Source organism: Quercus suber, unplaced genomic scaffold (assembly GCF_002906115.3).
Source record: "Quercus suber isolate HL8 unplaced genomic scaffold, Cork oak 2.0 scaffold_315, whole genome shotgun sequence".
NCBI classification, from domain to species: domain Eukaryota; kingdom Viridiplantae; phylum Streptophyta; class Magnoliopsida; order Fagales; family Fagaceae; genus Quercus; species Quercus suber.
Window position 1 is genome coordinate 272,326 of NW_027069770.1, and position 23,993 is coordinate 296,318.

General features: G+C 35.6%; 1 protein-coding gene across 2 annotated transcripts; it reads left to right on the forward strand.

Moving 5' to 3' along the window:
• Nucleotides 1-7: 7 nt before the first annotated feature.
• On the forward strand, nucleotides 8-15,391 carry LOC112018259 (probable LRR receptor-like serine/threonine-protein kinase At3g47570). Of its 2 annotated transcripts, XR_010632748.1 has the most exons (4): nucleotides 8-2,835; nucleotides 3,118-3,534; nucleotides 4,592-4,637; nucleotides 15,265-15,391. XR_010632748.1 is itself a non-coding variant. In XM_065782778.1 (3 exons), exons 1-2 carry the CDS (start codon nucleotides 183-185, stop codon nucleotides 3,513-3,515), a joined length of 3,051 nt encoding a protein of 1,016 aa, XP_065638850.1. In that variant the 5' UTR covers nucleotides 9-182; the 3' UTR covers nucleotides 3,516-3,534; nucleotides 4,592-4,755. The 2 variants fall into 2 exon arrangements, 1 of the variants encoding a protein (XP_065638850.1); XM_065782778.1 differs by lacking the exon at nucleotides 15,265-15,391 and having other exon boundaries at nucleotides 9-2,835; nucleotides 4,592-4,755.
• Nucleotides 15,392-23,993: the final 8,602 nt, after the last annotated feature.

The window sequence follows — 23,993 nt, forward strand, 5'->3', positions numbered from 1 at the left end:
TCTTACTTAAAGAAATAAAATAAAAATATAAGTCCTGGGTTGGTCTTTCTTCTTCACTCTTCACCTTCTTGTAAATGTGTGTTTCCTGTGAGCGCTAATTAAGCAGCGAAATCAAACCCTCTACTTTGTTTTGATAGACCAACATCCAGTTGAGTACAGCTCCTTCATCCTCTTCTTTTTCCATGCATGCTTTTACCCTTCTCTTGTGGTGTGGCTTGTTTGTCACTTCTTTGGTGGGTGGGAATAATGAGACTGACCGGTTGGCGTTGCTCGAGTTCAAATCCAAGATCACTTTGGACCCTTTTGGGATTATGACATCTTGGAATGACAGCATCCACTTTTGCCGATGGCAAGGGGTTACTTGTGGTCGCCGACATCAGAGGGTCACCAAACTGGACCTGTATTCTTCAAAACTGGTAGGCTCCATATCTCCACATATTGGAAATCTAAGTTTCTTGAGGAATCTAACTCTCTTTAACAACAGCTTTCATTATGAAATCCCTCCACAAATTGGCCGTTTACACAAATTACAATGCATATATTTGGGATATAACACACTTAGTGGCAAAATTCCAAGCAATTTATCTAGTTGTACCAACCTTGAAGAACTTAGTATCGATCATAACCTTCTGACTGGAGAAATTCCTGCAAAGCTTGGCACCTTGCCGAAGCTCCAATCCTTTTTTATAAGTAGAAATAATATGATAGGAGGTATCCCACCTTCTTTTGCAAACTTGACATCTCTATATGCCTTTGTAACTTCTGATAATAACTTGCACGGGACTACCCCTACTTTTTTTGGTCAACTGACCGAACTTGAATATTTTGGTATGGCTGCAAATGGGTTGTTTGGTACAATTCCTCTCTCAATATTCAATCTTTCTTCACTAATAGTATTTGATGTAGCAGACAACCAAATCCAAGGATATCTTCCATCTGAAGTAGGTACCCTACAAAATATCGAACAGTTTACTATTGCCAACAACCAATTTGTTGGGTCTATCCCTATTTCGATATCTAATGCCTCAAATCTAGAGATAGTTGAATTGAATGAGAATAAACTTAGTGGAAAAGTTCAATCTTTGGAAAAGCTAAATAGAATTTCAAAGTTTTCCATTACTCTTAACAATCTTGGAAATGGAAGGGAAAACGACTTGAATTTTCTTTGTTCTTTGACAAATGCCACCTATCTGACTTTTTTGGCTATAAATGTCAATAACTTTGGGGGAGAGGTGCCTAAGTGCATTGGCAATTTTTCAACTACTCTTACTAGATTGCATCTAGACAATAACAAATTATCTGGAAAGATTTCTAGTGAAATAGGAAATTTGATCAATTTGGAGAGACTTGATATGTGGAACAACAACTTATCAGGTAAAATTCCCTCAGAAATCGGAAAGCTTCAGAAGTTACAATTTTTGGGTTTAAATACTAACAATCTCTATGGTTACATTCCATCCTCTCTTGGAAATTTAACTATTTTGACAAACTTGTATTTATACCAGAATAATCTTGAAGGCAACATCCCTCTAAGTCTAAGCAAGTGCCGAAATTTGTTTATTTTAAATCTTGCTAAAAACAACCTCGATGGTTCGATATCCTCACAAGTCATTGGTTTCTCATCCTCACTAATGACCTTAAATTTGTCTGCTAACCAATTTACTGGTGTCCTTCCCACGGAAATTGGAAAATTTAAAAATCTAGAACAAATGGATATTTCTGAAAACATGTTGTTTGGTAAAATTCCAGCAAGCCTTGGCAGCTGTGTAAAGCTGGAATTCATAGCCATTAGAAGAAACCTCTTCCAAGGGATCGTTCCTCAATCTTTGGAATCATTAAGAGGTCTTGAAGTCCTAGATCTTTCAAACAACAATTTGTCTGGCCAAATTCCAAAATTTTTAGAGCACTTTGTCTTCTTACAATTTCTGAATCTATCTTACAACCATTTTGAGGGTGAGGTGCCAATGGAGGGAGTTTTCAAGAACATGAGTGCAATTGCAATTAAGGGAAATGAGAAGCTTTGTGGGGGCATACCTAAGTTTCAACTTCCTAAATGTAAATTTGAGAAATCCAAGAGGAGGAAGTTGACCCTTACCTTGAAGTTAATAATCTTTATATCTTCTGGGCTTCTTGGAGTAACTTTAATTCTTTCACTTCTACTTCTTTATTCTTTAAGAAATAAAAGAAAAGAAAACACATCAAGTGATTCAAGAGATTTGTTTCTAAATATATCTTACCAAAGTATTCTAAATGCAACCAATGAGTTCTCTTCTACCAATCTAATTGGTTTGGGTAGTTTTGGGTCCGTGTACAAAGGAATTCTTGATCAAGGTAAACATATAGTTGCTATCAAGGTGCTCAACCTTTTGCGTCATGGAGCTACCAAAAGTTTTGTAGCTGAGTGTAAGGCTCTACGAAACATTAGGCATCGAAATCTTGTAAAGGTGCTTACATCATGTTCTAGTATTGACTATCAAGGTAATGATTTTAAAGCTGTGGTATACGAGTTCATGGCAAATGGCAACCTAGATGAATGGTTGCATCCAACTTCAAGAATAAATGAGATGCTTGAGGAACCAAGGAGTTTGAGTCTTCTTCAGAGGTTGAATATTTCCATTAATGTTGCTAATGCATTGGATTATCTTCATCACCATTGCCAAACACCAGTCATTCATTGCGACCTTAAGCCTAGCAATGTTCTTCTTGATGATGAAATGATTGGACATGTAGGTGACTTTGGCTTGGCAAGATTGCTTTTTGATGCAACCCAAGATTCTCCTATTAACCATTCAAGCTCTGTTGGAGTAAGAGGAACTGTTGGTTATACTCCTCCAGGTAAAAATCATTATCCTTTATTAAATTTAATTGTTTTTCCTTTTTCCGTATTCTTTTACTTTATTTTAAAACCTAAAAGCGCAAGTTTAAAATGGATGTACTCTAGGTAGAAGATAGAGTGTTACATATAAAAAAATTATTGACTAATCTTTTTTTATTTCCTTTCATATTACATGCCACTAACAAAGCTCCTTTAATACCTATTAGGATATGTATCATTTTTCTTCTTTTTCTAATACAAAACTATGTTCACATTTACATATATATTATGTGTAATTGCAGAGTATGGTATGGGAAATGAGGTGTCAACATATGGTGATGTCTATAGTTTCGGCATATTATTGTTGGAGATTTTCACAGGGAAAAGGCCTACTGATAAAATATTTCAAGAGAGCTTAAATCTTCATGACTTTGTTAAAGCAGCTTTGCCTGAAAGAATACTTGACATTGTAGATCCTATTCTTCTTCAAAAAAGAGAAGTGGGGGAAACAAGGATGAATGACATCACTGGCAATGAAGGTCCCAATGGAATTCCAAAAAGTCAAGAATGCCTGATTTTGATACTTGGAATTGGGGTTGCTTGTTCTGTGGAATTTTCAAGAGAAAGGATGAACACGAGTGCTGTCATTACTGAGCTTAATTCAATTCGACGAAAACTTCTTGGAACTCATATACGCTAACAAATGCTTCTAGTCACAGGTATATTATGCTTGCCTTGGTAGATGTTATAAATTGGTAGCATATCCTCCAACACCACCTGATCTAATTTGATAAGACCACTCCAAATGTTTAAATTGCGATTAGAAAGTCCCATCCTCTTAGGAATATTTTTATTCTAGCAAAGCTGAAAAGATTGGTGCCACTTGAAATTTGATAAGCTCATTATGCTATATTTGGTATCCGAATAAGTCCATTACTCTTCAATAAAACCCAAACACTTGATTTTTTTTTTATATTTTTTAAATAGCTTATTCAAAATTAAAAAGCTTTCTTCAAAGTGAAATGAAGCCTATTTTTAATTTGTTGATTTCTGCCATTGAAGTTGTTGAGATCACAAGAAATTGGCTCACATCTTATTACTCTTGATGAATGTCTCTATTGATGACATAAAGTTAAATTATTGCTAGTTATACTTAATTACTTGACACAAACATTTGAAGGTTACAAAAGTGATGGTCACTCCATGAGTTTAAAACAAAAATCATGGTTTAAGTCTCTTAGAGAAAACTTCATTCACATATACTTAAATTAAGTTCCAGTAGAATTCTATCCCACATAAAAAATATAAAAAATAAAAAATCTAATTATATGGTAACTAATTCTGCAAATGATAAATGGGTTGGGATTTGTTAATCATACTAATGGGCATTCTTGCATCATGAATTTTCTTACTAGTAAAACATAAATGAAAGCTTAATTTACGCATTAAGTCATTAACATGAAATTGATTTGGAGAAAATCTTCTAATTCACTATGTGATAGTTCATATGATCATCAACATGTGCTTTTACTCGCATGACCAGACTAATAATTATTATGTGATTAGTTTTAATAATTTAGTGACTCAAGTGATTTAATACACATATGAATTCCCCACAAAATGGTTTGGAGGAGATTTGTTTTACAAGGTTTGAAGGAAAACTTTGCCCTCAAGTTAATAATAATGTTTTTTAAAATATTCTAAGAAATGTCTCATCCAATGTAATGTATTGAAATTATTATTCTAATATATTGAAATTATCTTTCATCACCACAGGTGCACAAGAATGATGACTTATTATAAAGGTCTTCATCACAATAAGGTAAGCTTCCCCATAGCCATAGCTATCATGTATTTTATTATTATTATTTTTTTTTCCCCTCCTGTATTAAGAATGTTGTAGCCAATGCCATGCACAATATATATTTTGAATGATGAAATTTATTTAAAAGAGAGCTAAGGAAAAAAAAAAAAAAAAAAAAAAAGGGGGGGTTAGGGAGTTGGGACTATCATTGTTGATCAGGGCCCAACAAACAAATTGGGGAGGAGCAGAGATGGAGGTTGACCCGTAAATAGAGCCTACTGTGCCACACATTGGGCTACTAATTTACCAAGTCTTGAAGTTGACCCAAAAACAAAAGAACATGCATCTCTTTAGAGTGGAAAATCATGCTGTTTTTAACTCTTCCATTATCATTTGGGTCTTATTGCTCTTATAGTATTTGTTAAAGAAAAATGATAACAAATGTCCTACTGAACTCTTTTAAGAAAGTTTCTATAGAAAAGAAAAAAAAATTTAATGTTTTAACAATTTTTTTAATTTGCTTAAAAGTGGTATAAATTTTAAAAAAAATAGTTTATTAAAAATTGCCTTAAGGGATGCCCTTAACATGATCATTTGTTAAAAAGTATTTTAAAAAAGTTTTAATATCATTTTCATGAAAAATATGAAAAACTGTATAAAAAAAAAAAGTTTCGGTTAACATTTAATTAATAAAAGTTTTTTAAAATATTTAATTAATAAATGGGGTCGGTTAACATTTCCTTTATCATTTCGACCCACTGTACGTCTGTACATTGTGATGTTGCAAGGCCTTTGAATGGTGTTTTGCTATAGCTGAATTTGTTTTTTCCCAAAAAAAAAAAAAAAACCTTAATTTGTTGTATTTCAAGTTTCAGTAAGTGAGATCTATTTCACACTACTCTCAGACAATAATTAATCTTAAAACTAATCAACCTTTTCTTTTTAATAAAATCGATTGAGTTGGATAAAAGTAATTTGCTACTTTTTTTAGTAGGTTCATTCTCGTGATGTTTCACTTTTACATTTGTGGGCTGAGTCCAAAGCCATAATTGCGGATGGTTAAAGCGGGCCCAATATATGATCCACTCCGATTAAAAGGATTGTGCACATTGGGTGTGCTACATAGGCAATCACTCTCCATAACCTTTATGGGCTGAGTCGAGTTTGGGATTTCTTTTATCAAAAATCAAAGATTAAAATATAAAATTGACTTTCTAAATTTTTTAAGATTTCATTTCAGTCTTTTAATTTTACTTTCGTTTATTTTAGTTCTCTAAATTTCATATTTATTCAATTAAGGTTTTCCATCAAACTTTTGTTAAAATTTTTTTAAAAAAAGAATCTAGAAAATATTTTTCAATCATTATTGAATTTTTTTAATTAAAAAAATTTGAAAAAATAACCACAACATAGAACAAAAATAGATGGAAAATTCTTAATTGAATAAACTTGAAAGTTAGAAGACTAAAATAAACAAAAGCAAAATTAAAGAACTAAAATAAAATATTAAAAAAAAAAAACTTAAAGGGTTAATTTTACATTTTAGCCAAAATCAAAAGAGTAAAACTTATCTGTTATATCATAAATGAACAACCAATAATTCTAAGCGGAAACACCTGGCATTCATTCAGCAAAAAACAAAAGAAACACATGGTATCCTAATTTATAGCCAACTATCCGTGTAAATATTAAGCAATATTTTGGTATGATAAAATCCGTAAAAGAAATAATATACTCATTCTATTATGTTTATCTGTTAAAGGTTGGTTTATACATGAATATGTCATTCTGTGACTTTATTAAAAAAATTAAAATTACACTTATAATTCAAATGAAATAATTTTCGTAACTAGGTAAGCTCAAGTACAAACATGTGAATTATGATATATATTTTGGTTAATAGAGACTTCTAAAATTATCAAATTATAACATTTCTATATATATTATTGTAGGGACCCGATTTGGATTGACCCTGAATGATGGGTTTTCAGCCCAATAAGCCCAAACAATATATTTATAGAGAGTGGGGTGAAAGGTTTAGGTGCTGGCCGTCGATCACCAAGCATGAACTTTCTTATAAAAAAAAAATGCTAAGAGTTTCTTTACCAATAGGGGGATGCTCCTCGGCCTGTGGCCGAGGATGCCTTATTGTTCTCTCTTTTTTCCCCCCCTTTTTACTTTACTAACTTTTCTTTTATAGTTTTCATCTTCCTATCCCCTCCTTCCATCTGTTGATCATCTATTTGCCTTCTTTTCTGGCCGTCCGTCCCATCAGAGACCTTATCGGTACTCAAGTGGTTCATTCTGATCAACGTTATCCTGCCAAGGGGTTACCTCCCCATTAATGCGGCCAGGGGGAGTTAGTTGAATGCATTAAATGTGAGAGTGACAGCTTACTTTGGGGTTAGTCTCTCCCCAAAATCACCTTCGTCAGGCCGAGGATAAGGTGGTCCTCGGTGTGGATTGGGAAAAAAGGCTTTCCCTCACCTTGGCCCTGAATAGCCTGTGCTCCTCGGCCTGGGCCTCGGGCCTGCTACATGATGGGCCGAGGCCATCAGGCCCATGGGCCCCACAATAGCCCCTCAAAACTCTGCTGCACGTTCCCTCGGACGGGGAGGAGGGTTTTGATACCTGCTGGTCCATTGGACGAATTGCCCCGCTTCGGTTTGTACTGATGCTGGCGGCTTTTTGACTGCCCGATGCGCGTTTTTAGCGTTTCAAGACTTAATGGGCGCCCACATTAAATTTTGGCGGCACCACGTTTCCCACTTTCAACGGCATGATCTTTTGCTTTTATGAGCAAGCGGTTACATTTGGGGAACCTAAGGGGGGATATAAATACCTGTTTGAACCGCCTGGTTTCATCATTTTCGCGCTTACAATTATTGATGCATATAGTTTGAATCTGGTTCGACTTGCACACTATCTGAAGAGTATCGTCATATTTCTGTAAGTCTTCTTTTTCTAGCGACCCCAAATTTCCTTGATTTCACTCTTCCTTTTCTCTTTTAGAACTTTTAGTTGTCTTTGGGGAATGGGTAAGTTTAAGAAGTTGGTCGAGTCCGATGAGATGATGAACAAATTCATTGTTGACTATGGAATACCCAATAATGTGAATTTAAAGTACTGTGAAGAGGGAGAGTGGTACCTTAGGAGGAGAGAGGGTGAAGTTGTGATCCCGATAGTTGCTTTCGTAGAAGGAGGGATGAGAATCCCTATGAGGCCGGTGACCCTTAATTACCTTAGGCATTTTCGCCTGGCCCCTACTCAGTGTGCCGTGAATGTATTTAGGATATTAGGGTGTGTAGATACCCTGAATGAGAAAATGGGGCTGAGACTGACTCACCACGATGTGAACTGGTGTTACAACCTTCATCACCTGAGGGGTAAGACATATTATATGAAGACAAGGGACGATAGGGTTCGTCTTATCCAGTGTCTTCCTGATTCCAATAAGGGGTTGAACCAAGATTTCCTCATAGTGTCGGGAGAGTGGCACGACGGCTTTCATTGCCCAACGGTAGAGGGGGAGCCAGGTAGGGCATCCGAAATACAAGATAATCTAGGTCTCAGCATTTTCAAGTTCTATACCTGTATACTCGATTTGGTTGATTAACCATAGGAATTTCGCTTTTCTTTTCGCAGACCCACACGCTTTTGCACGTCATTTCCACCTGGTTAACAAAGCGGATTTGGAAACCGTTCTCAGGTCGGACCTTTTCTTGAACGAACCTGATAACCAAGTCAGAGCTGCTCATAAAATCCTCGGGTGCGACCCAGCTCAGACGTCATTCCCAGTTCCACAGCACGTAATTAGAGCTCGTGACCCTCGGCTTACGCAGATTACCGTGGTGGAGAGCAGTTTTGCTTTTACTGAGGGGTCTTATATACCTGAAGGCATTCCGCTATCAGGTCCCTCCTCATCCCGGCAAGTAACGGTGGCCGAGAAAGGACCATCTAAGAAAGCGAGGGAGGTGGTTGAACTGAGTTCCTCCGAGGACGAATATAGTGTGTTTGACTTAGTTGATCAGTCCGAGGATCCTCCCGGTGACCTAGGAGACCCTCACTTGTCCGAAGCCGATCTTCAGTCCTTAAGAGTTGGTACTCAGGCTGAGATGGGTTTAAAAAGACAGCCCCAAACTAATCTTCTTGACCTGCTTGAAGGCGGTTCCAAGAAGGATGTACCAGGGGAGTCGCAGCCCCGGCCCCCAGCACCTCAGCCTCAGATTCCAACCATGCAAACCAGGTCGTCCTCCGTTCCTACAGTAACAGCCCCTCCTACTGAGTCTCCTGACCCGAAAAGGAAAAGACTTTCTAAGGGTAAGGAGCCAATGGATGGGAGCAAATCTCATTCTTCGCCCGAGGAGGGTAGGACTCGCAGGCCTCCAAAGCAATTGAAGCTCGGTGATCAAAGGAAGAGCAAGAAGACCACCCAGCAGCCCCAGGCTCAAGCATGGCTGCCTGCTGCCATGCTCCATGATCAGCCCCTAATGGATAACGCGTCGATACGAGAGTCTCAAGGAGACGAGGGGGCTCTCGTGGCCGAGGCCCTAGAGAAATCTCTTCTTCTTCCCACTGATATGGCCGAGTTAGAGAAAATGAGTGGGGTAGAGGTTGTCCTCGACCTTAAGAAATATCTAGGCATGGTAGGTCCCTCGGCACCTATTCATTTTACTAAAAATTTTGTCGCTTAGTATTTTTCTTTCTCTTTACAGAGTTGCTTGTTTTTACTGGCAGGCTATCCAGGCCCTTTTCAGGTTGGGCGATGAGGTTGATGACCATAGCCATGCCTTAGCGCAAGAGCGCGACAAATTCTTGGAGGCTGCCAATACTCTTAAGAGATCTGAGGCCGACCTGAAAAAGGCGACCGAGGATCTGGCAGAAATGGCGAAGGCCAGGGATACTGCTGTCTCTGACCTAGCCGTGGTCAGGAAGCAAGCTGAGGATCAAACTAACCGCTTGCAAGATGTTGAGGGTCAATTACAAAAGGCCAAAGAGGACGTTACCTATATGAAGGCAAATTTGACCAAGGCAATCCATGAAAAAGGTGTTGCCGAGTATGCCAGGGACGAGGCTGTGAGAGCCAAAGATGAGGCGGTATTTGCGAAAATAGACGCTGAGCGCTCTATGGAAAAGGCAGAGGAGGATGCTTTCGCAGAAGGGGTGGCTAAGACTGAAGCCACTCTTCGGGCTCAAGTTCCTGCAGTGTGCAGGCATTATTGTTCTCAAACCTGGCATGAAGCCCTCAACCAAGCAGGGGTTGATATTTCATCTGATCTTAGAAGGGAGGACAGGGTATATTTCCCTATTGCCATTCGCGAGGTTGCATCTGCTGCTCCTGAGGAGGGATCCTCGTTACCACCGGTTGAAAGTCACGATAAGACCGCCGAGGATGCACCGTTAACTGATCAACCATCCGAGGAGGTTGAGCCCCAAAGAGCGTTGGGGGACGTTGTAACCGAGGGTCAGGAAATACCTTAAGACGTGGCAAGTCCTCCGGCGGACCTTTCGAAGCCAAGCCCTTAGGCCTTGGCCAAAGCTTTTTGATTTACAAACTGACTTAATTTGCCTACCGAGTTGAGGAGACTAGCATACGACATAGGATAACTTTGTTTATTTTCTCTTTGATCTTCTTTTTCTATCTCATTTTGTTTCTTGCCTCAGTGGCATTGTAAGGGAGTTGTATACTTTCCGTTTGAACTGAATACATAATACTTTGCTTCCATCTGATGATATTTTCCTTTGTTTGCTTTACTATTGTATTCTGCTCAATATTCGTATTCTATTCTGGAGTTAGCCTCATGAAGCCATCTGTTATCCTTCAAATGTAAATCTAAGGATCGTTTTATAGCTTGACTCTAAGTAACGCTTTGGTTTTTCTCGAGATATTTTCTTTATGGGTTCGAGTCCGAGGACCATACAATACCCTAGTTCTGTTTAGTACTCAGATGTAATAGTGTGTGTGGTTTTACCATAGGTTTGGGTCCGAGGACCATACAATACCTTGGTTCTGTCTAGTGTCCAGATATAATGGTGTGTAGTTTTACCATAGGTTTGGGTCCGAGGACCATGCAATACCTTGGTTCTGTCTACCACTTCAATTTTTCTATAAGTATTAGATATAATGGTGTGTGTAGTTTTACCATAGGCTTGGGTCCGAGGACCATGCAATACCTTGGTTCTGTCTACCACTTCAATTTTCCTGTAAGTAGAGGTTTGTCCTCAAATCGCTTTACTGGAGATGATTCCTCTTTGTGTCAGATTATGATCTTTACACGTGGCATTGACCTCGCCTCCAACTCGTGGCCCCATCTTTTTCATTTACGAAACGCCCTTTGTCTGTTCGTATTCCGCGCTTGACGCTCCGGTGTGCGAAACTCGCCTTCATTAATGTCCTCGTAAATTGACACGAGTTCAACCCTCCGTGGCCTCCTTGGAAATTGGCGACTTCATTACTGACCCAGCTGATAATACTCTTTTCGAACTCTGCATGAATTAATTCGCACCAAACCCCCATCCCCTATATAAAGTAAGGAGATGGTTCCTCCACAACCCATGAACCTCTCAACACAAACAGATAAAATACTTTCTTCCAACTTCCCATACCCTTTTAACAACCCCGCCGGAAGTGTTCCCGGGACTCACAAAAACCGGTATGGCCGCAGCCCCCACTGGGCTTTCGGTGCGACAGAGTCTAGGCGTAACCCTGATGGTGCCCTTCGAGGTATCCCAGAGGGATGTTGTTAGAGAACCTAATGTCTTTCCCCGGAGCACACCCCCGACAAGGAAGACGTGCGAATTCACCTCATGGGCGGTGTTAGAGTGTTGCCATCTCCAATGGCCAACACTTGAGAGAGCCGGAGAGAGCCGAGGGAACATCACGGGGGAGGGTATCCCGGAGCCCCTGCATCTGCTCCTCTCTTTGTTCCAGCTCCTCCTAGCCGATGAGGGAGTGGTTGGGGGCCTGAGAGCATGATTGCCCTTCACCTCCTCCGCCGCGTGTCAAGCTCTCCCATTCTTTTGGTGCCAAATAAAAGCACGAGTTGACACTTCCCTCCGGCCAGTTTCTTCTTAGGGCGGCTCCACCTGGGCCTCTGATTGTAATATGTAATTTTTCTATGCATGAAATAATAATATCAAGATCTTTGTTTGTTTGTTTTGTTTTCTCTTTTTTTTTTACTGCCAAATCTTCCATATGCCCTTTTTTTTTTTTTTTTTTTAACTTACTATAAAATGAATACTTAGAACTTAGAACACTTATCTTTTTCAACCTACTGTAAAACGAATACTTAGAACTTAGAACACCTACCTGGTGCGCCGGCCAGCACCCTAATCCTCCCCACAGACGGCGCCAATTGTAGGGACCCGATTTGAATTGACCCTGAATGATGGGTTTTCAGCCTAATAAGCCCAAACAATACATTTATAGAGAGTGGGGTGAAAGGTTTAGGTGCTGGCCGTCGATCACCAAGCATGAACTTTCTTATAAAAAAAAAATGCTAAGAGTTTCTTTACCAATGGGGGGATGCTCCTCGGCCTGTGGCCGAGAATGCCTTATTGTTCTCTCTTTTTTTTCCCCCCCCCCTTTTTACTTTACTAACTTTTCTTTTATAGTTTTCATCTTCCTATTCCCTCATTCCATCTGTTGATCATCTATTTGCCTTCTTTTCTGGCCGTCCGTCCTATCAGAGGCCTTATCGGTACTCAAGTGGTTCACTCTGATCAACGTTATCCTGCCAAGGGGTTACCTCCCCATTAATGCGGCCAGGGGGAGTTAGTTGAATGCATTAAATGTGAGAGTGACAGCTTACTTTGGGGTTAGTCTCTCCCCAAAATCACCTTCGTCAGGCCGAGGATAAGGTGGTCCTCGGTGTGGATTGGGAAAAAAGGCTTTCCCTCACCTTGGCCCTGAATAGCTTGTGCTCCTCGGCCTGGGCCTCGGGCCTGCTACATGATGGGCCGAGGCCATCAGGCCCATGGGCCCCACAATTATTATAACATTTTGTAATTACCTTATATTATATTATTTATACACAAATTTTCATGAAAGTAATAAATTACTTATATTAATAATTAGCTTCTTTTATCATTTTTTTCACTTTTGAGAGGAAATAATAATCATATTTTCCTAATAAAAAAATTATATTTTCTATCTTTCTTTGAGGATGACAATTGGACAAGTTGGGTGGGTTTTGAATCTAAGGGGGTGCTAATTACTGCATTGACAAACAAAACAGCTTTGTAAATTTGAAATTTTACCTATTTTGCTCTCCCGTATGCTCACTATGATGCATGCATGTATATCTTGATCATATTACAGGTAATTACTAATTAAAGCCATAATCATGAAATTTTATTGGAGAAATTACATTTTACCATATACTTTGTATTACAATTTGCACTCTAAATTTTTTGGATGCACATTTTGCACATAAACTATGACCCTTGTTATATTTTGCACCTCGACATTAAATTTGTTGTTAACTTGGATGGAAATTTAAATTGTAGGATGCAAAGTGTAATCACGAGTATAGTTTAGGGTGATAAAGTGTAATTTATTTTTTGTTTTTAAAGTATTGAGAATAAGGACAATTAGGTTTTTAATGGCAAACTTGATGTCGGGGTACAAAGTGTAACAAAGATTATAGTTTAGAGTGCAAAACGTGCATTTAAAATGTTTATGGTGCAAAGTGTAATCAGTAATATAATTTAGAGTGATAAAGTATAATTTCTCCAAAAATTCCAAAGTAACAAAAATTGTGTTCATGATTCAGTGAAATTGGAGGCTCGCAAAATATGGAAAAGATTGCAAGTCCATGCAACTAAAATGCAACAAAATATCGTTTAGGGATGGACAAAATAATACAGTCACAAAACAATAATAAAAATTTCGGATGTCAAAATTCCGCACTCGTCATTGACACAAACAAAGGCTTAATTCAATTCGACGAAAACTTCTTGGAACTCATATACGCAAACAAAGGCTTCTAGTCACAGGTATATTACGCTTGCCTTGGTAGATGTTATAAATTGTTAGCATATCCTCCAACACCACCTGATCTAATTTGATAAGACCACTCCAAATGTTTAAATTGCGATTAGAAACCAAGGTTTTCAAACCCGGACTGTTCATTAAACCGTAAAAAGGAGAGGTTCAAGGTTTTTGAGGTCGAATTGTGATGACGTCATAATTAATCTAATAATTAATTAAAGCCTAAATATAGATATTAAATTTATAAAACTAGCAAAATTGACTAATATATTTATATATGTAAAGAAAATTTAATGATTTTCAAGCATATATTTAATAATTAAATGACAAAGTTAACAAAATAAAATAATAACCATGAAAACATTAAAATTTATGATTAATTTTTGAAGTAAAGTTAAATTATCTTTGAAGGATTTTAATTATAATTTTTTTTTATTCCTTGTAAGAGATGGATAATTTAATTAAGTAGAATAAAATTGTGTTAAGTTGTTTTTATAAAAAAAAAAAAAAAAAAAATGCTAAGAGGTTGGACCGCACGGTTCTCACCGGTTCATGCGGTCCAACCCCAGTTTTAAGGGTTCACGGAATTAACAAAAATTCCGGTTCTTTAGGCTTAAAAAATCGGTTTTCATCCCGATTTCCAATTCTCACGATCCGACCTCCCGGTCCGGTCCGGTTCTGAGAACCATGTTAGAAACTAGAAAGTCCCATCCTCTTAGGAATATTTTTTATTCTAGCAAAGCTGAAAAGATTGGTGCCACTTGAAATTTGATAAGCTCATTATGTTATATTTGGTATCCGAATAAGTCCATTACTCTTCTATAAAACCCAGACACTTGATTTTTTTATATTTTTTTTAAATAGCTTATTCAAAATTAAAAAGCTTTTTCCAAAGTAAAATGAAGCCTATTTTTAACTTATTGATTTCTGCCATTGAAGTTGTTGAGGTCACAAGAAATTGGCTCACATCTTATTATTCTTGATAAATGTCTCTATTGATGACATAAAGTTAAATTATTGCTAGTTATACTTAATTACTTGACACAGACATTTGAAGGTTACAAAAGTGATGGTCACTCCATAAGTTTAAGACAAAAATCGAGGTTTAAGTCTCTAAAAGAAAACTTCATTCACATATACTTAAATTAAATTACAGTAGAATTCTATCCCACATAAAAAAAATTAAATAAAATCTAATTATATGATAACTAATTCTACAAATGATAAATGGGTTGGGATTTGTTAATCATACTAATGGGCATTCTTGCATCATGAATTTTCTTGCTAGTAAAACATAAATGAAAGCTTAATTTACGCATTAAGTCATTAACATGAAATCAATTTGGAGAAAATCTTCCAATTCACTATATGATAGTTCATATGATCATCAACATGTGCTTTTACTTGCATGACCAGATTAATAATTATTATGTGACTAGTTTAAATAATTTAGTGACTCAAGTGATTTAATACAAATATGAATTCCCCACATAATGGTTTGGAGGAGATTTGTTTTACAAGGTTTGAAGGAAAACATTGTCCTCAAGTTAATAATAATGTTCTTTTTAAAAAATATTCTAAGAAATGTCTCATTCAATGTAATGTATTGAAATTATTATTCTAATATATTGAAATTATCTTTCATCACCACAGGTGCACAAGAATGATGACTTATTATAAAGGTCTTCATCACGATAAGGTAAGGGACTGTTTGGATTTGTTGTTTTCATAGCTCTTAACTCTGTTTCCATAACTCATAACTCATAACTCAAAAATGATGGGACCCATGGTTGAGAAGTTCATTTGGATTTTGTTTTCAGTTTTTGTTTCCATCACTCAATTCTCTGATTTTTGAGTGATGAGTTATGAAAACTGAAAACACATTTTAGGTGTTTTCAATTTCCATAATTTTGTTTTCAATGGCATTTTCGTAATTAAACATACAACAAAGGAACCACCAGCCTCAACTTTTGACTCAATCTCCTTTTTTTTTTCTTCTCCACTTTTCTTTCTTTTTTCTCTATTCTTCCGTTTGGTCTTTCTTTCTCTTTTTTCTTCCTTTTCACCTTTCTCATCTCAATTCGTTCTTCTTTTTTTTTCCTTCCTTTTCACCTTTCTCATCTCAGTTTGTTCTTTTTTTTCTTTTCTTTTTTCTTCCTTTTCACCTTTCTCATCTCAGACCCATAAAAAAAAAAAAAAAAAAAAAAAAATTGAAGGATTTTAATTATAATTTTTTTTTATTCCTTGTAAGAGATGGATAATTTAATTAAGTAGAATAAAATTGTGTTAAGTTGTTTTTATTAAAAAAAAAAAAAAAAAAAATGCTAAGAGGTTGGACCGCACGATTCTCACCAATTCGTGCGGTCCAACCCCGGTTTTAGGGGTTCACGGAATTAACAAAAATTCCGGTTCTTTAGGCTTAAAAAACCTGTTTTCATCCCGATTTTCAGTTCTCACGATCCGACCTCCCGGTCCGGTCCGGTTCTGAGAACCATGTTAGAAACTAGAAAGTCCCATCCTCTTAGGAATATTTTTTATTCTAGCAAAGCTGAAAAGATTGGTGCCACTTGAAATTTGATAAGCTCATTATGTTATATTTTGTATCCGAATAAGTCCATTACTCTTCTATAAAACCCAGACACTTGATTTTTTTATATTTTTTTAAATAGCTTATTCAAAATTAAAAAGCTTTTTCCAAAGTAAAATGAAGCCTATTTTTAACTTATTGATTTCTGCCATTGAAGTTGTTGAGGTTACAAGAAATTGGCTCACATCTTATTATTCTTGATAAATGTCTCTATTGATGACATAAAGTTAAATTATTGCTAGTTATACTTAATTACTTGACACAGACATTTGAAGGTTACAAAAGTGATGGTCACTCCATAAGTTTAAGACAAAAATCGAGGTTTAAGTCTCTAAAAGAAAACTTCATTCACATATACTTAAATTAAATTACAGTAGAATTCTATCCCACATAAAAAAATTAAATAAAATCTAATTATATGATAACTAATTCTACAAATGATAAATGGGTTGGGATTTGTTAATCATACTAATGGGCATTCTTGCATCATGAATTTTCTTGCTAGTAAAACATAAATGAAAGCTTAATTTACGCATTAAGTCATTAACATGAAATCGATTTGGAGAAAATCCTCCAATTCACTATGTGATAGTTCATATGATCATCAACATGTGCTTTTACTTGCATGACCAGATTAATAATTATTATGTGACTAGTTTAAATAATTTAGTGACTCAAGTGATTTAATACAAATATGAATTCCCCACATAATGGTTTGGAGGAGATTTGTTTTACAAGGTTTGAAGGAAAACATTGTCCTCAAGTTAATAATAATGTTCTTTTTTAAAAATATTCTAAGAAATGTCTCATTCAATGTAATGTATTGAAATTATTATTCTAATATATTGAAATTATCTTTCATCACCACAGGTGCACAAGAATGATGACTTATTATAAAGGTCTTCATCACGATAAGGTAAGGGACTGTTTGGATTTGTTGTTTTCATAGCTCTTAACTCTGTTTCCATAACTCATAACTCAAAAATGATGGGACCCATGGTTGAGAAGTTCGTTTGGATTTTGTTTTCAGTTTTTGTTTCCATCACTCAATTCTCTGATTTTTGAGTGATGAGTTATGAAAACTGAAAACACATTTTAGGTGTTTTCAATTTTCATAACTTTGTTTTCAATGGCATTTTTGTAATTAAACATACAACAAAGGAACCACCAGCCTCAACTTTTGACTCAATCTCCTTTTTTTTTTTTTTTTTTTCTTTTTTCTTTCTTCTCCACTTTTCTTTCTTCTTTCTCTATTCTTCCGTTTGGTCTTTCTTTCTTTTTTTTCTTCCTTTTCACCTTTCTCATCTCAATTCGTTCTTCTTCTTTTTTCCTTCCTTTTCGCCTTTCTCATCTCAGTTCGTTCTTTTTTTCTTTTCTTTTTTCTTCCTTTTCACCTTTCTCATCTCAGACCCATAAAAAATAAAAAAAAATAAAAAAAAAATCAAGAAACAGGGCTAAAGGGGTGGGTTGCTTGAATCTGTCTGAGTTCAGTGGGTTGCTTGAATCGGTGGGTTGCTTGAATCTGTCTGAGTTAGGTGTTGAAAGACGCTTTGAATTTCGGTCTTGAATCTGTGGGTTGCTTGCCGGTTTGGGTGTGGGTTTTTTCTAGGTTTGGTGAGCGGTGGTGGTGAGCAGTGGAGGGCTTTCATACCACCACAAATCCGAATCTGTTCTGTCTAGCATCTATAGATAATTTGGAACATTTGACTATAATTATTGAATATAATTTTTAAAGTTGGCATACCAAAATTTATGGGTTTTTATTATAGATTATTTGGGCGCAAATTTGCTTCTCACCTAGGCAAAGTCTTTGGAAGAAAATTCACAAGTTGAGCAAGGGAGAGATCTGAAGAGTGCCTCGGTTTTGGCTAGGCTTCTCGGTGTCTGATGGGTTTCAAATGGGCTGGGGTTCTTTGAACAGGACACCTTTTCTTCTGCTATGAAGAAATGAAACTCCAAACGTACCACTTGAGAGATGATGAGGAAGAGAAAAGGTAAAGTGAATGGAGCAAATTTATTTTAGGTTAAGAGAGGTGGATGAGAGGAGTAAAGGAGGTTGTTGGAGTAATGGCTGAGAAGAGAGAAGAAGCACCATTGTGAAGAGTTAGAAAGAAAGAAAGAATAAAAAAATTAGAAAAAATAGAAGGGTTTGACACTCAGCTTAGGTATGGGACTGACAAAAAGGTTGAAATATTTTTAGTGATATGAAGTGAAAACAGTTGCCAAACGGGTATGTTTAGGAAATTGGGGTATTTTGAGTGATGAGTGACGAAATTTGAGTGAGGAGTGATGAGGGAGGGAAAAAAAAAAATCCAAACAGGGCCTAAGCTTCCCCATAGCCATAGCTATCATGTATTTTTTTTTTTTTTTCTTTTGTTTGTTTGTTTGGTTTTTTTTTTTTTTTTTTTTTTTTTTNGGATATTTAAAAAAGGAGAGGGAGTAGAGTAGAGGGAGGGAAAGTAATCCAATTACCTTGTTTGGAAGTTTTTTAAGGAAGGAGGTGGAGGGGTTTGGAGGGGTTTCAACTCCCTCTAACCCCTCATTTTTAATTCCCCAAAATTGGAGAGATTTGGAGAGAGAGTAGAGTAGATAAATTATTGTCCAAGTAAATTCCCTAATTTATTCTTTTTAAATTAATCATAAACCAATGTTGCAAGTTTATTTTCAAATAGGGGTAAATTTGTCTATTTTAATTATTTCCTCTCCTCTCCATCCTAATTTTTAAAACATCCAAACAAAGAGAAGGGCTAACTACTCGCTTTCCCCTTACTAATTTTAAAAACATCCAAACAAGATGGAGGGGAACAATTCCCCTCTACTCTCCTCCCCACTACTCTCCTCCCTTCTACTCCCCTCTACTCTCCTCTCTCTCTAAACTTCCAAACAAGTCATAAGTTATCAAGTCTGGGAGTTGACCCAAAAACAAAAGAACATGCATCTCTTCAAAGTGGAAAATTATGTTGTTTTTAACTCTTCCATTACCATTTGGGTCTTATTGCTCTTAAAGTATTTGTTAAAGGAAAATGTTAACAAATGCTAGTGAACTATTTTTAAAACGTTTTTATAAAAAAATAATAATAATAATAATTAATATTTTGACAGTTTTTTTTTCAATTTACTTAAAGTGGTATAATTTAAAAAAAAAAAAAAAAATTGTTAACAATTGCCCTAAAGGCATCTGTTAACATAACCCTTTGTTAAAAAATATTTTAAGAAATTTTTAATACCGTTTTCATAGAAAAAATAAAAAACTATAAGAAAAAAATCAATTATTTTTTTCATTTCTCATAAATTTTTTTAAAATATATTTAATTAATAAATGGGATCGGTTAACATTTCCTTTATCTCATCAACCCACTGTACGTCTGTACCATTGAGATGTTGGAATTCCTTTGAATAGTGTGCTATGCTAGCGAGTATGGCTCAATTTGTTTTTTCCCCAAAAAAAAAAAACTTAATTTGTTATATTTCAAGTTTCAGTAAGTGAGATCTATTTCACACTACTCTTAAACAATAATTAATCTTAAAACTGATCAACCTTTTCTTTTTAATAAAACTGATTAAATTGGATAAAAGTAATTTGCTACTTTTTTTTTTTAGTAGGTTCATTCTCGTGATGTCGCACTTTTTACATTTGTGGGCTGAGTCCACAGCCATAATTGCGAATAATTAAAGCGGGCCCAATATAAGATCCACTCCGATTAAAAGGATTGTGCACATTGGGTGTGCTACACAGGCCATCACTCTTCATAACCTTTATGGCCTGAGTTGAGGTTGGGATTTCTTTGATAAAAAATCAAAGATTAAAATATAAAATTGATTCTCTAAATTTTTTAAGATTTTATTTCAGCCTTTTAATTTTACTTTCGTTCATTTCAATCCTTTAAATTTCATATTTATTCAATTAAGGCCTTCCATCAAACTTTTGTTAATTTAAAAAAAAAATTGGAACATATTTTTCAATCATTAATTAAAAAAATTTTTAATTAAAAAAATTTGAAGATAAATCTAAAAAATTTGAAAAAATAACCACAACATATAACAAAAATGGATAGAAAAGCCTTAATTGAATAAACTTGAACGTTAGAGGACTAAAATAAACGAAAGCAAAGTTAGAAGACTAGAATAAAATATGAAAAAACTTAGAGGGTCAGTTTTACATTTTAGCCAAAATTAAAAGAGTAAGACTTATCTGTTATATCTTAAATGAACAACCAATAATTCTAAGCAGAAACACATGGCATTCATTCAGCGAAAAAAAGAAACACATGGTATTCTAATTTATAACTAACTATCCATGTAAATATTAAGCGATATTTTGGTATAATAAAATCCGTAAAATAAATAATATACTCATTCTATTGTGTTTTTTTTGTTAAGGGTTGGTTTATACATGAATATGTCATTCTGTGACTTTATTTAAAAAATTAAAATTACACTTATGATTCAAATGAAATAATTTTCGTAACTAGGTAAGCTCAAGTACAAACATGTGAATTATGATATATATATTTTTTGGTTAATAGAGACTTCTAAAATTATCAAATTATAACATTTTGTAATTACCTTATATTATATCATTTATACACAAAATTTTTATGAAAGTAATAAATTACTATATTAATAATTAGCTTCTTTTATCATTTTTTTTTTCACTTTTGAAAGGAAATAATAATCATATTTTCGTAATAAAAAAATTATATTTTCTATCTTTCTTTGAGGATGACAATTGGACAAGTTGGCTGGGTTTTGAATCTTTTGGGGGGGGGGGGGGTAATTACTTCATTGACAAACAAAACAACTTTTGTAAATTTGAAATTTTACCTATTTTGCCCTCCTGTATGCTCACTACGATGCATGCATGCATGCATGTCTTCATTATATTACAGGTAATTACTAATTAAAGCCATAATCATGAAATTATTTTGGAGAAATTAAATTTTACCATTCTAAATTATACTCCATATTAGAGCATTCACATCAGTATGTGTATTTTACACATCTATTTTTACACTAAAAACCTACTTTTTCTATTTTACACATTCACTTTTACAAAACACCCACATCAGTTCATTTATTTTACAAGATTTTTTAATAAAATATTCATTCTTCCCAATTTTTTTATTATTTCTCTCAACTTCCTATACATACGCGTTCTCTCTCTTTATCTCACTCTCTCAACCCATTTTTCTGATCTGTTGCTATCTCTCTCTACTCATCTCTCTCTTTATCTCCATCTCAGATCTCCATAGCTTCACTTCTCAAACAACAAGACCCAATCTCCAAACAAAACCGGTCAGATCTCCACAGCTTCACTCCTCAAACAACAAGACCCAAACAAGCACCGATCAGATCTCCAAGCACCGATCAGCTTCACTCCTTAAGCACCGATCGGTCAAATCTCCAGCAAGCACCGATCGGTCATCTCTCTCTTTATCTCCATCTCTATACCGGTCAGATCTCCATAGACAGCTTCACTTCTCAAACAAGACCCAATCTCCAAAAAAAACCCAATCTCCAAACAAAACCCAACTCTATACCCAATCAGATCTCCAGCAAGCACCGGTCAGATCTCCGAGCACTGATCTCCAGCAAGCACCGATCTCTAGCAAGACCCACTCCCTCTCGATCAAGCACCGATCTCCAGCAAGACTCACTCCCTCTCGGTCAAGCATCGATCAAGCAACTGTAGCGTGGGTTTGTCTGTGTTCTTTATGTGTGGGTGTGTTTGTGTTTGTGTGCATCTGAGGAGAAGAAGATGAGGAGTTGAGGTAGTTGTGCACGGAGAGAAGAGAGAAAAAAATTGGTGTGAATTTATATTAATAAAATAATAAATACATGAGCTACAGTAACCGTGTATATATACACGGTTACTGTAGCTCATGGATAAATATAGATGATTATACCAGACTTTGGAAGTACTGATGTGGAGCAATTTTGAGACAAAATGTGTAAAAATGGTAGTTTTTTCTATTATACATGAGTTTCCATCCACTGATGTGAATGCTCTTACAATTTGCACTCTAAACTTTTCGGATGCATGTTTTGCACCATAAACTATGATCCTTGTTATACTTTGCATCTTGACATTAAATTTGTTGTTAACTTGGATGAAAATTCAAATTTTAGGGTGCAAAATGTAATCATGAGCATAATTTAAGGTGATAAAGTATAATTTATTTTTTGTTTTTAAAGCATTGAGAATAAGGGCAATTAGGTTTTTAATGACAAACTTGATGTTGGGGTGTAAAGTGTAACAAAGATAATAGTTTAGAGTGCAAAACGTGCATTCAAAATATTTATGGCGTAGAGTGTGATCAGGAATATAGTTTAAAGAGGTAAAGTATAATTTCTCCAAAAATTCCAAAGTAACAAAAATTGAGTGTTCATGTTTCAGTGAAATTGGAGGCTCGCAAAATATGGCAAAGATTGCAAGTCCATGCAACTAAAATGCAGTAAAAATATCTTTTAGGGATGGACAACAATCAACATAATAGTCACAAAACTATAATAAAAATTTCCGATGTCAAAATTCCGCACTCGTCATTGACAACTGCAAGCCAACCAATTCTGACTTCTAGTCTTTGGCCACAGAAAACTTATCCTGTTCTGATTTGATAAACTTTACTTGCAATGGCTTCCATCAATAATAAAATGGTGTGCATTTGAAATTTGGTGGAGTCAGTGTGAGTCCATGAAGATGAGTGTCAAATGGAAGAAAATGCGGCGCAATCTACATCTACTTAAGGCAGCACAGTGGCCCTGTTTCAACCAAAGTATTTGAAACTAACATTATTTAAATAACTTTTCATATTCAATCAAGAAGATTTTTCATTAACGGGTCCAGTGACGGTTACATTCGTTGATTACAATTTCCCAAAGTCCTCACCTTCTTGTCTTTTGGGTTGGGTCCGAACTACATGCAGAAAGTTGGTTCTGCTTCAATCTTCAACAATTCTTTTATAAATGTGCTTTTCCTTACGAGCACTAAGCAACAAAATCAAACCCTCTCTGTATTGTTTCTACATACCATATTGGATATGGGGCTTTATCATTCTCTTGTGCTGTGGCTTCTCAGTCACGTCTGTGGTTGGCGGTAATAATCAGATGGACCGGTTGGCGTTGCTTCAGTTCAAAGACAAGATCATTCATGATCCTTTCGGGGTCTGGTTTTTTGCTATTTAATACAATAATCTAACAGGAAGTATCCCACCTTCTTTTGGAAATCTATCATTTCTAGAAGTGTTTTCTTTGACTTCTAATAACATGGGTGGAACTATCCCGGACTCTTTTAGCAAATTAACCAAGCTTTTTTATTTTAATGTGCAAACAAATAGGCTGTCTGGTACAATTCCTCCCTCCATCTTCAATTTGTCTTCAATAATAGAATTTCATATAGGCGGCAACCAAATCCAAGGGCATCTTCCGTCGGACATAGGTATCACTCTACCAAATATCTATTTCTTTTCCATTTACCAAAACCAATTCATTGGATCTATCTCCGTGTCAATATCGAATGCCTCAAATCTAGGTTTTCTTGATTTGAATGCAAATAAACTAAATGGAAAAATTCCTTCCTTGGAGAAACTAAATAGAATGTCATTTTTTGTCATTAACTTTAACAATTTTGCCCTTCTCAAAAAAAAAAAACTTTAACAATTTTGGAAATGGAGGGACAAATGACCTGAATTTTCTTTGTTCTTTGACAAATTCCACCTATCTGTTTCTATTGGCTATCTATAAATGCCAATAACTTTGGGGGAGAGTTGCCCAAGTGCATTGGCAATTTATTAAC